We start from the raw sequence: 12,117 nt of genomic DNA on the forward strand, positions 1-12,117 counted from the left end.
TTCTCCACCACGACAAAGAAAACATGCACACACACACACAAAACTGACCAACATGTCACAACCAGCTTCGGCGCCCCCCATCAGGGCCGTCTTCCTCGACTTTATGGGCACCTGCCTGGACTGGCACAGCAGCGTTGTCCGTGCACTGCCGGCGTCACTCACAGAAGAAGCCCGGTCGGATTTGGCCTTGGTGTGGCGGCAGGCATTTTTCGACGACATCCGCAGCCGGCCCCCCGGTGAGGCCCCGGAAGACATTGATGTGGTCCACGAGCGGCTGTTAAGGCGGTTGCTGGAGGAGGGGCCGCGCACCGATGTTGCCCACGCTTTCTCGGACGCAAGCATCACAGAGGCCGTTCAAGCATGGCACCAAATGACGGCCTGGCAAGACGTGTATGCAGGGCTCGCAGCGGTCCGCGAGCAGCTGGGAGTCGAAGTCTTCGTCCTCGCCAACGGCACCACGCGCTTGCAGCTGGACCTTGTTCGCTCGTCGGGCCTGGCGCCCGTCATCGACATGCTCTTTTCGAGCCAGCTGCTGGGCGTGGCCAAACCAACGCCCGAGATCTACAAGCGAGCACTCGACTTGGTGGGCCTCGGCCGCGACGGTCCGGGAGGAGCGGTCATGGTGGCGGCGCATGCGTACGATCTGCGCGCGGCCAAGGCAGTGGGGCTGCGGACGGTGTACATTCGGCGGTGGACGGACGACTTGGACGAAACGGACGACGAACTGTTGGTGCGGGAAAACGATGGCTACGTTCTGGATGACTTTGCCGGATTGGCGGAGGTGTTGAAAAAGATGCAGTCAGCATCCGATGGTCATTGAGTCAAATGTTGAGGCCAGCAAATCAACCACGCCATATGAGCCAGCGAGCTGTACAGCGAGTGCCGGCGGCCGCTGAGGAGGCCGACATTGGGGCTGCGGTGTTTGGGTGCAAGAAGCACGCAGACGGTGATGAGGGTGTCAGCACTATGGACCTAACACAGGCGACGCCGTTGCTGTCGGGGACGATGTAGAGGTTGTGCTGCCTGCGCTCGTACCATTGCCCTTGGTCTGGCTTGTCATGATTATTATTGTTATTTTGTCATTCTGTGCTTTTGTACGAGATGAAATATCGATTTGGTTTGCTACGGAATTTTTATGCATTTTTGTGAAGTTAAGTGGAAAATTTCCTCTAAATACTTTAATAGCAATACGTGTATTTTTTATTTTTTATTTTTTATTTTTTATTTTTTATTTTTTATTTTTTATTTTTTATTTTTTATTTGTACTATCATCTTTATTTTTATTGTTATTTTTGATGCTGCTAACAAAGTCCTTTTTCTACATTTTCTAATAAATTAACAAAACCTGGGGAAAATTGATGGACCAAAAAAAAAACACTTGAAATACACCCGGAGATCATACGATACCCGTTACCATGTCTGGATTGGTCCTGAGGCTTTTTCTCTTTTCTTTCAAAGCACAAGGTCCTCGTATCCAAATTAAGCTTTAACCTTGTTTTCCTCTTTCACCCAGCCTTTCTATGGTTAGTCCACCCGTACATGTAGATTTCTTTCTCGTATTGCGACACAGGCCATGTGCAGAGCCGATTGCCGAGACAATTATTCGACTTTGGTCTTGACAATGTACGTTTAACGTTTGACATGTCCCGCCAATGGCCGCCAACAAGTGCACCAAATGGGGCACAGCGGTGACGAAGAGCAGCTTCCCCAGACTCGACCATGTAGCGACGCCACAGAAGGCAGAGTACCAACTCTCGCCTCTTGGTAGCTGCCGTAGTTCATTCGCACGTTGTTCGACATGTGTTTGTAACACGGAGCAAGACCCTGCACCGGGTTACATGCCCTTTTTTGCTTTGCAGCTACGTGGTACATGGGGACGGTGCATCGCATCGTCGTGGTTGACCGTATGGATAATGGACACAAAGATAGGACTGGAGTCAGTTCGACCCGGATGTCACACAGAGCTCACCGAGACTTGTGCTATTGTGGCACGGGGGTCTGAGACAATGGATAGACATTGCCGTATTGGAACTTGTTGCAACTGAATGGCTGCAAGTCTCTGTTGCCTTCCAAATTGGATGTTTTGTACGACGCACGGCGGAAGAATTTACAAGGCCAGAAGCAGGATAGACTCAGCACAGTGTCTCATGGCGATACAATTTAATTACGCGGTAAACTGGACAGATGTGCCAGTTCTCTCCCTGGCGCGGTTCTGTTCCCTGTTTCGTTGTCTTTCTTTTCTCCCTCATTGTCGGTCAAAATCAAATTGGCGAGAAGTAGTGACACCTACAGTTTCTAATTTGATGCGTGCAACCTGTCAAACTTGCGAACTCTACTCCGAATTTATGATAGGTTGTTCCCAGTTGCTATCTTACCACAAAAATGGGATTATCAGGGGCTGCATCTGGAGGGGGAGACAATTTATCACGGTCCAGAACGTGGCTGGCTAGAATATCCAGATCTGGCCTTGTGCACTTCACACCCCTGTATCCTTCGCTTCCACTGGGCTTGGCGGGTGAACTCTGGCTCGTCTGGGTTCTGCTTGTTTGCTGCCCTTCGTCCTCTTTTCTTGGCCTGGTGTTGAAAGAGAAAGCGATCTCCTGTCTACTTCGTACTGGCGCGCCTGGGATTGAAAATGTCGGCAACGAAACAGGGATGCAAAACACTGAGGTGTAAAGTCAAGTCTGATGGCCGCTGACGACCCTTTTATTACAGACTCGCAATTGAATTTCGGTTGCTTGTGCTATTATCAGCTGACCCCTTCTCCTTAGGGGCAGTCAGCCTCAAAAGGGGTAGGGTGGATGGGATAATTAGTGAATACGACCAAAAAAAAAAAAAAAAAAGAAAAAACGCGGAACATGCGAAATACGACTTGTAATTACGACCTAAGCATTCTTTGTTTAACATTCTGTATCTTTGCTCTAGCGTTCCTGGCCCCTGTCCATCTTGTGGGCCGTCGCGCTGGAAATGGTGACTGGAAATTGCCTTGGCCAGTTTTTGTTTAGGCTTTTTTGTGCTTTTTCTTTCTCACCACGAACTAAGATATTTCTTACCAGTCATTGTCAGAGTGCTTTTCTTAGGCTACCCCTTTATCGATCGCCTATTCCTGGTACATCCCTTTTTCGATTTCCCCTTCTTTTCAACGCGGCTCAGCGGGTGAGCCGGTGGTTAAGGAACTCTGGGGTTCAAAGAAAAGGGGGGGAGGCGAAAATGGCCGACGACTTTGTCTGTTCGTCCCATCTGGCCACCATTTGCATTGCTTACTTGGTACAGAAGTAGGGCAGCATGCTATCAACGTTGCTTCACTAAAAGGTACGTCTTGGCGACGACGACCTTCATCTCTTGTCCCACAATTCTTTCCACAATTCTTTCCACAATTCTGCCCACCTTTTTTTCAGCGCTCCCCTCATTCCCCCCCGTTCTCCAGCATCATCAGCATTCCTTGTCCATTCTACGACCCGCTGAGCAAATGAGCTGCTTCATAATCGTCCAGATCGCTCCCCACTGGCCACAAATCTGCAACACCGTCGAGACCGTGTCACAGAATCGAGAGAATCGTGGCGGCCGATGTTCAGAGCACGGCGTTTCCCGTCATTTCCATTCCAGTTGATCTTGGCTCACATTTGATGCTGTTGATGCGCACACGGTACCGAGATTCACACGATCGTCCTTTTGTTTTGGCCAGCTGTTTTGTTTCAGTCAAACAGCAAATCATGGTATCCGTTTGCGTCTGTCTCAGACGAGCCTCAGACGCGCCTGTTTGTCTTTTGCGTCTACAGACGTCGTTCTCAACCTCTGCCTTTCGTACTGTTGTGTACCGAAATGTGTGCATGTTCGATTTCATCTCAACATGGACTCCCGCTAGATTTGTATCCCTACCCTGCATGTACGCCGGCGCAACCTCCGTAGACATGCATGTAATGTTGCGAGCACAGCCGTACCTTTTCACTGTTCATGCTAGTTTGCCTTATGACAGCGAATAGTGTGCGTCTTGCAAGCTCGTAATTCTACGACCAATACGAATTACGACACACCCCCCCTTCTCACTGCATTCTGTGGCGTTTGTGCCAAATTTAATCAACCTTATTTTAGGGAGCCGCCCGCTGTCATTGTCTGTATCTTAACTTGTTCCGCCGCTTGAGACTTTTTCCTCATCACGGACCCTCTATGCCCTATTTGGTTGTTGGTCGTGCCTTGCCTTGTCTGGTCCTCTCCTTTTCTGCCCTTTTCTTTTTTTATTTGCTGCGGATTTTTTTAGTATGCTCGATTTCGCGCTCGCTTGGTAACTGCGCCGTTTGTGTCGTGTCGTGACGGCCGTATCGTGGCTCCAAGTTGTCTCGTTGTCTCGTTGTTTCTATTCTTGCGTTATGCCCTTTCATGACCACAACCCATGTCACTCGCCACCTCCACGTTTTTTCTGGGCCCCTTCATCTGCGATAATATACGACTACTGACCTTTCTTCGAACCGCGTCGCGTTGTCCACCCTGTACACGGTTGGTCTTTTTCCAGTCGTCCTATTTGTGTGCACCTGAATGCCAACGGCCTCTTAGTCAGTCCTCAGGCCGTCATCCACCATCCACCACTATCCACCGCCGACCCTTGGGCTCACGCCCCTGTTGACGGATCGACACTTGCCCTTGCCCTTGCCTTCCGTCATCTTGGCTCGAAAGTGCTTGGCTTTGCGGCCAATTGTCCGTTTTCTGAAGCCGTCTCGTTCTCCTTTATTGTCTGGTCGTTTTGTCTTCTGCTTCCTGTCGTCATTTTACCCTTACCCATTCACTCGTTCTCGCTCTGTCAGCACTGTCACTCGCTTTTCTTACTCGGCTACGGAGAAACAAAACGAGAGACAAGACAGGACGATAAGACACGACGACAAGACAACAAATACAACGACCCTTCGCATCGAAACCTGTCCGCTACGCTCGACCGTATCCACTGTACCCTCCACTCGACTCTTATATTACGGCCTGTCCCGAACCCTCCCATTTTGCCCTCGACGACCACGACGACATCATCAGCAGCGACGACCTTCACCACCCGTTGACGCGCCCATGAATCAATTCTAGGTGGTCGTTCCGTGTCTCCTGCCCTCACCGTCACACTTCACCATTGCAAACACACCGTCACACAGCGCAACATGGCCAACGCCGCCCTCCGGGGCCTCCGGCGATGGGTACACTCCCAGATGCAGCCGCTGTACAACCAGCTGCCAACCGACGCCGACAACGACCGAGAAATGGAAAAGGAAAAGGAACAGGACGTGGCGATTGAGATTAGCAGCGTGGGCAGCAGCCGGTCCGGGAGCAGTGGAAGCGGCAACAGAAGCCCAGAGAGCCCACGGACGTCACACGGCGAGCCGCGGTTTGGACATGGGCGGACAGCGAGCAGCGCCCACCGGCCACGAACACGACTGGCCGCGGCGGTGGCGGCCGTGATGGCGGTGCCGCTGGTCCTGCTGCGGTTAGTCTACCTGCTGTGGCTGCTGGTGACGGCGCCGTTCCGGCGGATCCTGCGACTCTTTGTCCCGTCGGCATCGACCTCGACCTCGACGGCGACGGCGACGGGCGCGTCGTCGTGGCCGGACCTGTACGAACAGCTGGAGGAATTCCAGCTGCTCGTCCCTTCGTTCCTCAAACCCAACGCCGGCGGGGGCCCGCCCAAGCGCATGCATCCGACGGCCTGGCTCGACGGCCTGCGCGGCGTCGCCGCCTTCCTTGTCGTCTGGCACCACGCCAGCTTGCTGTGGTTCGGCTGGCACGTGCACAAGGGCTACGGCAGCGAGCCGGGCGAGCGCTACCTCGTGCAGCTGCCCATTGTGCGCCTCTGCATCTCGGGCCCGCCGCACGTCGCCGTCTTCTTCATCGTCTCGGGCTTTGCCCTCTCCTACAAGCCCCTCCGCCTCTCGCACCAGGGCCGCGTGCGCGAGGCCGACGTGGCCATCGGGTCGTCCGTCTTTCGGCGCCATACGCGCCTCTTCCTCATGCCCGTCGCCGTCTCGTTTGTCGCCTGCATGATGACGTACCTCGACCTCTACGGCGCCAAGAACTGGAAGGGCGTCGCGCTGCCGAGCCGCCGGCCGCCGCAGGCGCACTCCCTGTCCGGCCAGCTCGACCACTGGCTCCGCAGCGTCACGCAGCTCACCGACCCGATGTCCAAGTCGCTCCGCCGCGGCGGCACCTTTATGTACGACCAGAACCTGTGGACGCTGCCCGTCGAGTTCGACTGCTCGCTCGTGCTGTTTCTGTGCCACGCCGCCTTCAACCGCTTCCGCCCGCGCGTGCGCATGCTCTTCGTGGCCGGCATGGCCCTGTTCGCGATCCTCTACATTTACTGGGAGGCCTACCTCTTTTTGGTGGGCATGCTGATTTGCGACCTGCACCTGGAGCTCGAGGGCGTGGGCCAGACGCCGCGGCCGGCGGCGGCCACAGATGCGACGTCCACCGACAACCGCAACGACGGCTCGACCGTCGCCATGGGCGGCCGCCCGTCCTCCGCTCGCTCCCTCCTCGTCCGCATCGCCATGCTCCCCGTCAAGGCGCTCCGCTGCCTCCCCCGCCCGTCCGCCGCGTTTTTCAAGCGCCACCGCACCGCGCTGGGCGTCACCGCGTTCGTCGTCGGGCTCTATCTCTTGTCGATCCCCGAGGCCGGCCGCGGCGGCGGCAAGACGCCCGGCTACATCACCCTGTCCCAGTGGGCGCCCCGCTTCCACCGCTCCAAGGGCAAGGTCGACGAGTGGTACTTGCCCCTCGGCGCCACCATCATCGTCGTCGCCATCGAGCGCACCCCGGCCCTCCAGCGGCTGTTCATGCACCCGCTGCCCCAGTACCTCGGCTTCATCAGCTTCTCCATGTACGTGCTGCACGGCACGGTGCTCTGGACCATCGGCCACTGGACTGTCCGCAAGACCGTGGCCCTGACCGGGTCGGCGACGGACTGGCAGTACGGCATTGGCATCGCCATGTGTGCCGTCGTCGTGTGGTTCATCATCATCGTGCTATCGGACCTCGTGGCCCGGACCGTGGACAAGCAGGCCGTGTCGGTGGGCCATTATTTGTATGCCAAGTGTGTGCGGCCGGAGCCGCCGCAGGACGTCCTGCCGACGCGCCGGGAATGACGCGCGCCTGGTTTGTTTGCTTTTTTCGTTTGTAACTTGCTCTTCTCCATTTTGTTCTAGCAGGCGAACATGTCGGGGTTTCATTCTTGTCCAGTCCATTTTCATTTGTTTTGGCAACACCGTCTTTGTCTCACAGGAAGCGACAAGACACGCATAGAGCGTCTAGACATGTAGGCGTTTCAATATTCAATATTTAATATTCAATATCAATATGTGACAACAGAGAATCGCAATGCGAGAAAGCAAACAGATCGCGGAGTCCGCCGAACTGTTTAACTGTCGTCAGTCAGTGAAGAACCAGGGGAAGTAACACCCTACGAGACAGCATTGCCCATGCCAGCTGCCTGCATTGCAACGACGGCAGATGTTTTGTGCTCTGGGTGTTGGATTTCAAGGCTCGTGCCATTGATGCGGTGGCAAAACGGCGAATATTTATGTCTCAGTACAATGTACAGGTCATTACAGCGACTGGCAGCCCCTATTCTGCCACGTGCTCGAGCCGGGGTTTTTGTAGCGACAACCTTCCGGCCTCGTTTCCAGACACTGTACTTTTACATTGGTTAATTCGGTGGACAGATGCCTCGGCTGTCAGTATTTGCTCGTCTCCAGCACGAATTGGAGCTGCATATTTACAGTGGTTTGTGCAGCCATAGCCCCCACTCGAGCTGCCCAGTGCACCAATCAGCCCCTGTAATGCCACCAAAGCTGCGAAACAGGCCGAATGATATAAATAAAGCCTGGTTTCTCCACTGAAGCAGAGTGACGACAGCGGCGTAGGTGTCCCTGGTCACTAACACACATGAAATACGACGTACGGCGTAAGTGGCGTTGCCATGCACTGCTCGTTTTCGTTTACATCTTCCTCGGTCCACCAAATCCACATACTGCACTCTCTCAACACATTATTTTCGCCTCCTGCAGCTGATAGTTCAATATTTCCTGTTACAATCTCGTCCCGCCGCCCCTGTGGACTCCTTATGGTAAGACAGAATGTAGACTACAGCTGCCCTATTGACTTGTATTGGCTTTGTGGTGGCTGTGATTTACCCCTGGTGGCTTACTATGTACATACTGTAGTCTTGCTTGTGCCACGGCATCTAGGACAGCAAGTACGACCGAAGCAGACACTCCGTGCATGACCCTCGTGGGAAGGAGCGATGCCAGGAGTGGAGCATGGCCTCCGAAGCTTTCTGGATGCTTTCCCCGCCTGTGCAGATCGCAAGGATTGGGGCTTTTGTAGTCCGTCGAGCCTGTCTCGGATCTCACCGACCCTTACGACATAGTGCTTTTGTATATGTATTCATCGCTTTATTTTTTTTCTTTGTGCCCCTGTCTTGCGTTAGCCAGATTTGCAGATCCTTCAACTTCTTTGTATATGTGCTGCCCCTCCCCGCTGCGTCATCGTTCCTTCCTTTGTTTTGCTCGTTGATGTTCTTTCTCTCGAAGTGCCATGCATTGAGCTTGTACCTTCCACTTCAAGCCATTGGTGCTGCAAAGCCCCATCTACATCATCATCGTCGACCTCCTTTTCCCCTTTTCCGCTTCGCTTCTTCCCCTCTTCCCTCTCGCCATGGACATCGGCACAGAACAGATCCCGTCACCGCCAGGCCTGCCGCTCATCGGCAACCTGCGCGACCTCGACGTGGCCGCCCCCATCCAGTCCATCAATCGCCTCGCCGAGCAGCACGGCGACATCTTCCGGCTCAACATTGTCGGCACCACATCCGTCTTTCTGTCCAGCAACGCCCTCGTCAACGAGGTGTGCGACGAGAAGCGCTTCAAGAAGAACGTCGGCAGCGTCCTCAAGCAGGTCCGCAACGGCGTCCACGATGGCCTCTTCACGGCCTTTGGCGAGGAAGAGCCCAACTGGGGCAAGGCCCACCGCATCCTGACGCCCGCCTTTGGGCCGCTGTCCATACAGAACATGTTTGACGACATGCACGACATTGCCACCCAGCTCGCACTCAAATGGGCGCGCCGCGGCCCCAGCGAACCCATCCATGTGACGGACGACTTTACCCGCCTCGCCCTCGACACGCTGGCCCTCTGTGCCATGGACTACCGCTTCAACTCGTTCTACAGCGAAGAGATGCACCCCTTTATCAGCGCCATGGGCAACTTCCTCGTTGAGTCTGGCAACCGGAGCCGCCGCCCACCACTGCCGGCCATGTTCTACAAGGCCGCCGACCAGCAGTATGCCGCCGACATTGCGACCATGCGTGCCGTCTCCGACGGCGTGGTCAATGCCCGCCGCGCACAGAACCCGCCGTCCGAGCGGAAGGATTTGCTGGCCGCGATGCTGAGCGGCACCGATCCGCGGACCGGCGAGACCTTGGACAATGCCTCCATCACCAACAATTTGATTACCTTTTTGATTGCCGGCCACGAGACGACCTCGGGCATGCTGTCGTTTGCGTTTTACGACCTCCTGCGGCACCCAGAGGCCTACAGCCGCGCCCAGCAGGAGGTCGACGACGTCTGTGGCACCGGGCCCATCACCGTCGACCAGCTCCCCAAGCTCAAGTACAGTGCCGCCGTCCTGCGCGAGACCCTGCGCCTCAACGCCACCATCCCGGCCGTTGGCGTCACCGCCCGCAAAGACGAGACGCTGGCCGGCGGCAAGTACTTTGTCAAGGGCGGCGAGAACCTGGTCATGCTCCTCATGCGCGCCCAGGTCGACCCAGTCGTCTTTGGCGACGACGCCCGCTCGTTCCGCCCCGAGCGCATGCTCGACGAGAACTTTGAGCTCCTCAACAAGGCGTTCCCCAACTGCTGGAAGCCCTTTGGCAACGGCGCGCGTGCCTGCATTGGGCGGCCCTTTGCCTGGCAGGAGGCCCTGCTGGTCATGGCCATGCTCCTGCAAAATTTCAACTTCCGATTCGACGACGCAAGCTACCAGCTGCGTCTCAAGGAGACCTTGACCATCAAGCCCGACGGTTTCTTCATGCGCGCCCAGCTACGCCAGGGCCTGACGCCCACATTGCTCGAGAAGCGACTCGCGGGCACGCCCACCGACAGCAGCAAGACCGCCTCGGCCTCGTCGACGCCCAAGAATGGTGCCGCTGCCGCTGCCGCCAGCGCCACTGGCAGGCCTCTCAACGTGTACTACGGCTCCAACAGCGGCACATGCGAGGCCATGGCCAACCGCATCGCCGCCGACGCACCTGCCCACGGCTTCCACGCCGATGTCCTCGCACCCCTGGACGCCGCCCACCAGGCCTTGCCAACCGACGGCCGCCCCGTTGTCATTGTTACTGCCTCGTACGAGGGCGAGCCCCCAGACAATGCCGGCCTCTTTGTCAACTGGCTGCGCAACGGCAAAGCGGGCGACGCGGTTGCCAAGGGCGTCGCGTATGCAGTCTTTGGCTGCGGCCACCACGACTGGGCACAGACCTTCCACAAGATCCCGACGCAGGTCGACAGCCAGCTGGAAGTGCTCGGCGGTGATCGCCTGGCCACCATGGGCAAGACCGACGCTGCTGAGGGGAACATGTTTGAAGACTTTGAGACCTGGGAGGACACTGTCCTGTTCCCGGCGCTCAAGGCCAAATACAACGTGGGCGGTGGCGATGCCAACGGCAAGGGTGGTGCTGCTGCTGCTGCTGCCGCCGCCGCTCCCGTGCCCGACCTACGCATCGAAATCTCCACGCCGCGTGCGTCGAACCTGCGTCAAGATGTGCGCGAAGCCGTCGTGGTCGCCGCCCGCTCGCTGTCGGGCGAGCCAGGCGAGCCTGGCCGCAAGATGCACGTCGAGATCGAGCTGCCGACCGGCATGACCTACAATGCCGGCGACTACCTGGCCATCCTGCCCTTCAACCGGCAGGCGTCCATTACGCGCGCCATGCGTCGCTTCCACCTGCCGTGGGACGCCAACCTCACCGTGCACACGAACGACGGCGGCGCCGACTCGACACAGACGAACATGCCAACAAACACGCCGCTGCCGGTCTACGGTGTCCTTGGTGCCTACGTCGAGCTGGGCCAGCCAGCCACGAAGAGGGTGCGTCTCCATTCCGGTTGTATTGACTTGAATTGCTAATCCTATCTTGCTCCCAATCTTCCCATCTCCCTTGATACCGTCATCCTGTCTACTCATACTAACTGCAACATTAGAGCATCCTTGCCCTCGCCGACGTGGCTGATGGCCAGGCCAAGACGGACCTGCAGCGCCTCGCCAGTGACGACTACACCAGCGAGGTCAGCGCCAAGAAGGTGTCCATCCTCGACCTGCTCGACCGCTTCCCCTCGGTGGACCTGCCCTTCGGCACCTTCCTGACTCTGCTGCCGCCCATGCGCGTCCGCCAGTACTCGATCTCGAGCTCGCCTCTCTGGAACGCCAACCATGTCACCCTGTCGTACGCCATCTTGACGGCGCCTGCACTGGCCGACGAGTCGCGCAAGCATGTGGGCGTCGCGTCCCACTACCTGTCGAACCTCCAGCCGGGTGACCGCATTCATGTCGCGGTCCGCCCCAGCCATGCCAGCTTCCACCTGCCTCACGACGGGGAGAATGTGCCGATTGTGTGCATCGCCGCCGGCACCGGTCTCGCACCCTTCCGTGGTTTCATCCAGGAACGTGCGGCACTGATTGGTGCCGGCCGCCATCTGGCGCCCGCGCACCTCTTCTTTGGCTGCCGCGGCCAGGCCGACGATTTGTACCGCGACGAACTCGACAAGTGGGAAGCCCAAGGCGCCGTCACCGTCCACCGCGCCTACTCGCGCCAGACGGATCGTAGCGACGAAACACACGGCTGCAAGCACGTCCAGGACCGCCTGTGGCACGATCGCGAGGACATGGTCGAACTCTGGCAACAGGGCGCCCGCGTGTATGTGTGCGGGTCGCGCCAGCTCGGCGAGGGCGTCAAGCAGACGCTGCTGCGGATGCGCCAGGAGGCGTGTGCGGCCGCCGGCAAGCCGGAGACGGAGGAGGAAACGGATGCGTGGTTTGCGCGCATCCGGTACGAGCGGTACGCCACGGATGTTTTTGACTAGGGGCCCGCCG

The 12,117-nt window shown here is 57.1% G+C and overlaps 3 protein-coding genes across 3 annotated transcripts; all 3 read left to right on the top strand.

The window, feature by feature from the left end:
• Nucleotides 1–52: 52 nt before the first annotated feature.
• Nucleotides 53–820, top strand: SPSK_09746 (2-haloacid dehalogenase; the record flags this gene model as incomplete). The annotated part of the gene is made up of 1 exon (XM_016736316.1): nucleotides 53–820. The coding sequence occupies one exon, from the start codon at nucleotides 53–55 to the stop codon at nucleotides 818–820; it is 768 nt and encodes a 255-aa protein (XP_016586971.1).
• A 4,318-nt stretch (nucleotides 821–5,138) lies between these two features.
• On the top strand, nucleotides 5,139–7,115 carry SPSK_08808 (hard surface-induced protein; the record flags this gene model as incomplete). The annotated part of the gene is made up of 1 exon (XM_016735395.1): nucleotides 5,139–7,115. One exon carries the CDS (start codon nucleotides 5,139–5,141, stop codon nucleotides 7,113–7,115), a length of 1,977 nt encoding a protein of 658 aa, XP_016586972.1.
• A 1,570-nt stretch (nucleotides 7,116–8,685) lies between these two features.
• SPSK_08392 (cytochrome P450) lies at nucleotides 8,686–12,107 on the top strand (the record flags this gene model as incomplete). The annotated part of the gene is made up of 2 exons (XM_016734991.1): nucleotides 8,686–11,115; nucleotides 11,229–12,107. 2 exons carry the CDS (start codon nucleotides 8,686–8,688, stop codon nucleotides 12,105–12,107), a joined length of 3,309 nt encoding a protein of 1,102 aa, XP_016586973.1.
• Between the last annotated feature and the right edge of the window lie 10 nt (nucleotides 12,108–12,117).

This window comes from Sporothrix schenckii (assembly GCF_000961545.1).
Source record: "Sporothrix schenckii 1099-18 chromosome Unknown Cont44, whole genome shotgun sequence".
Classification (NCBI taxonomy): domain Eukaryota; kingdom Fungi; phylum Ascomycota; class Sordariomycetes; order Ophiostomatales; family Ophiostomataceae; genus Sporothrix; species Sporothrix schenckii.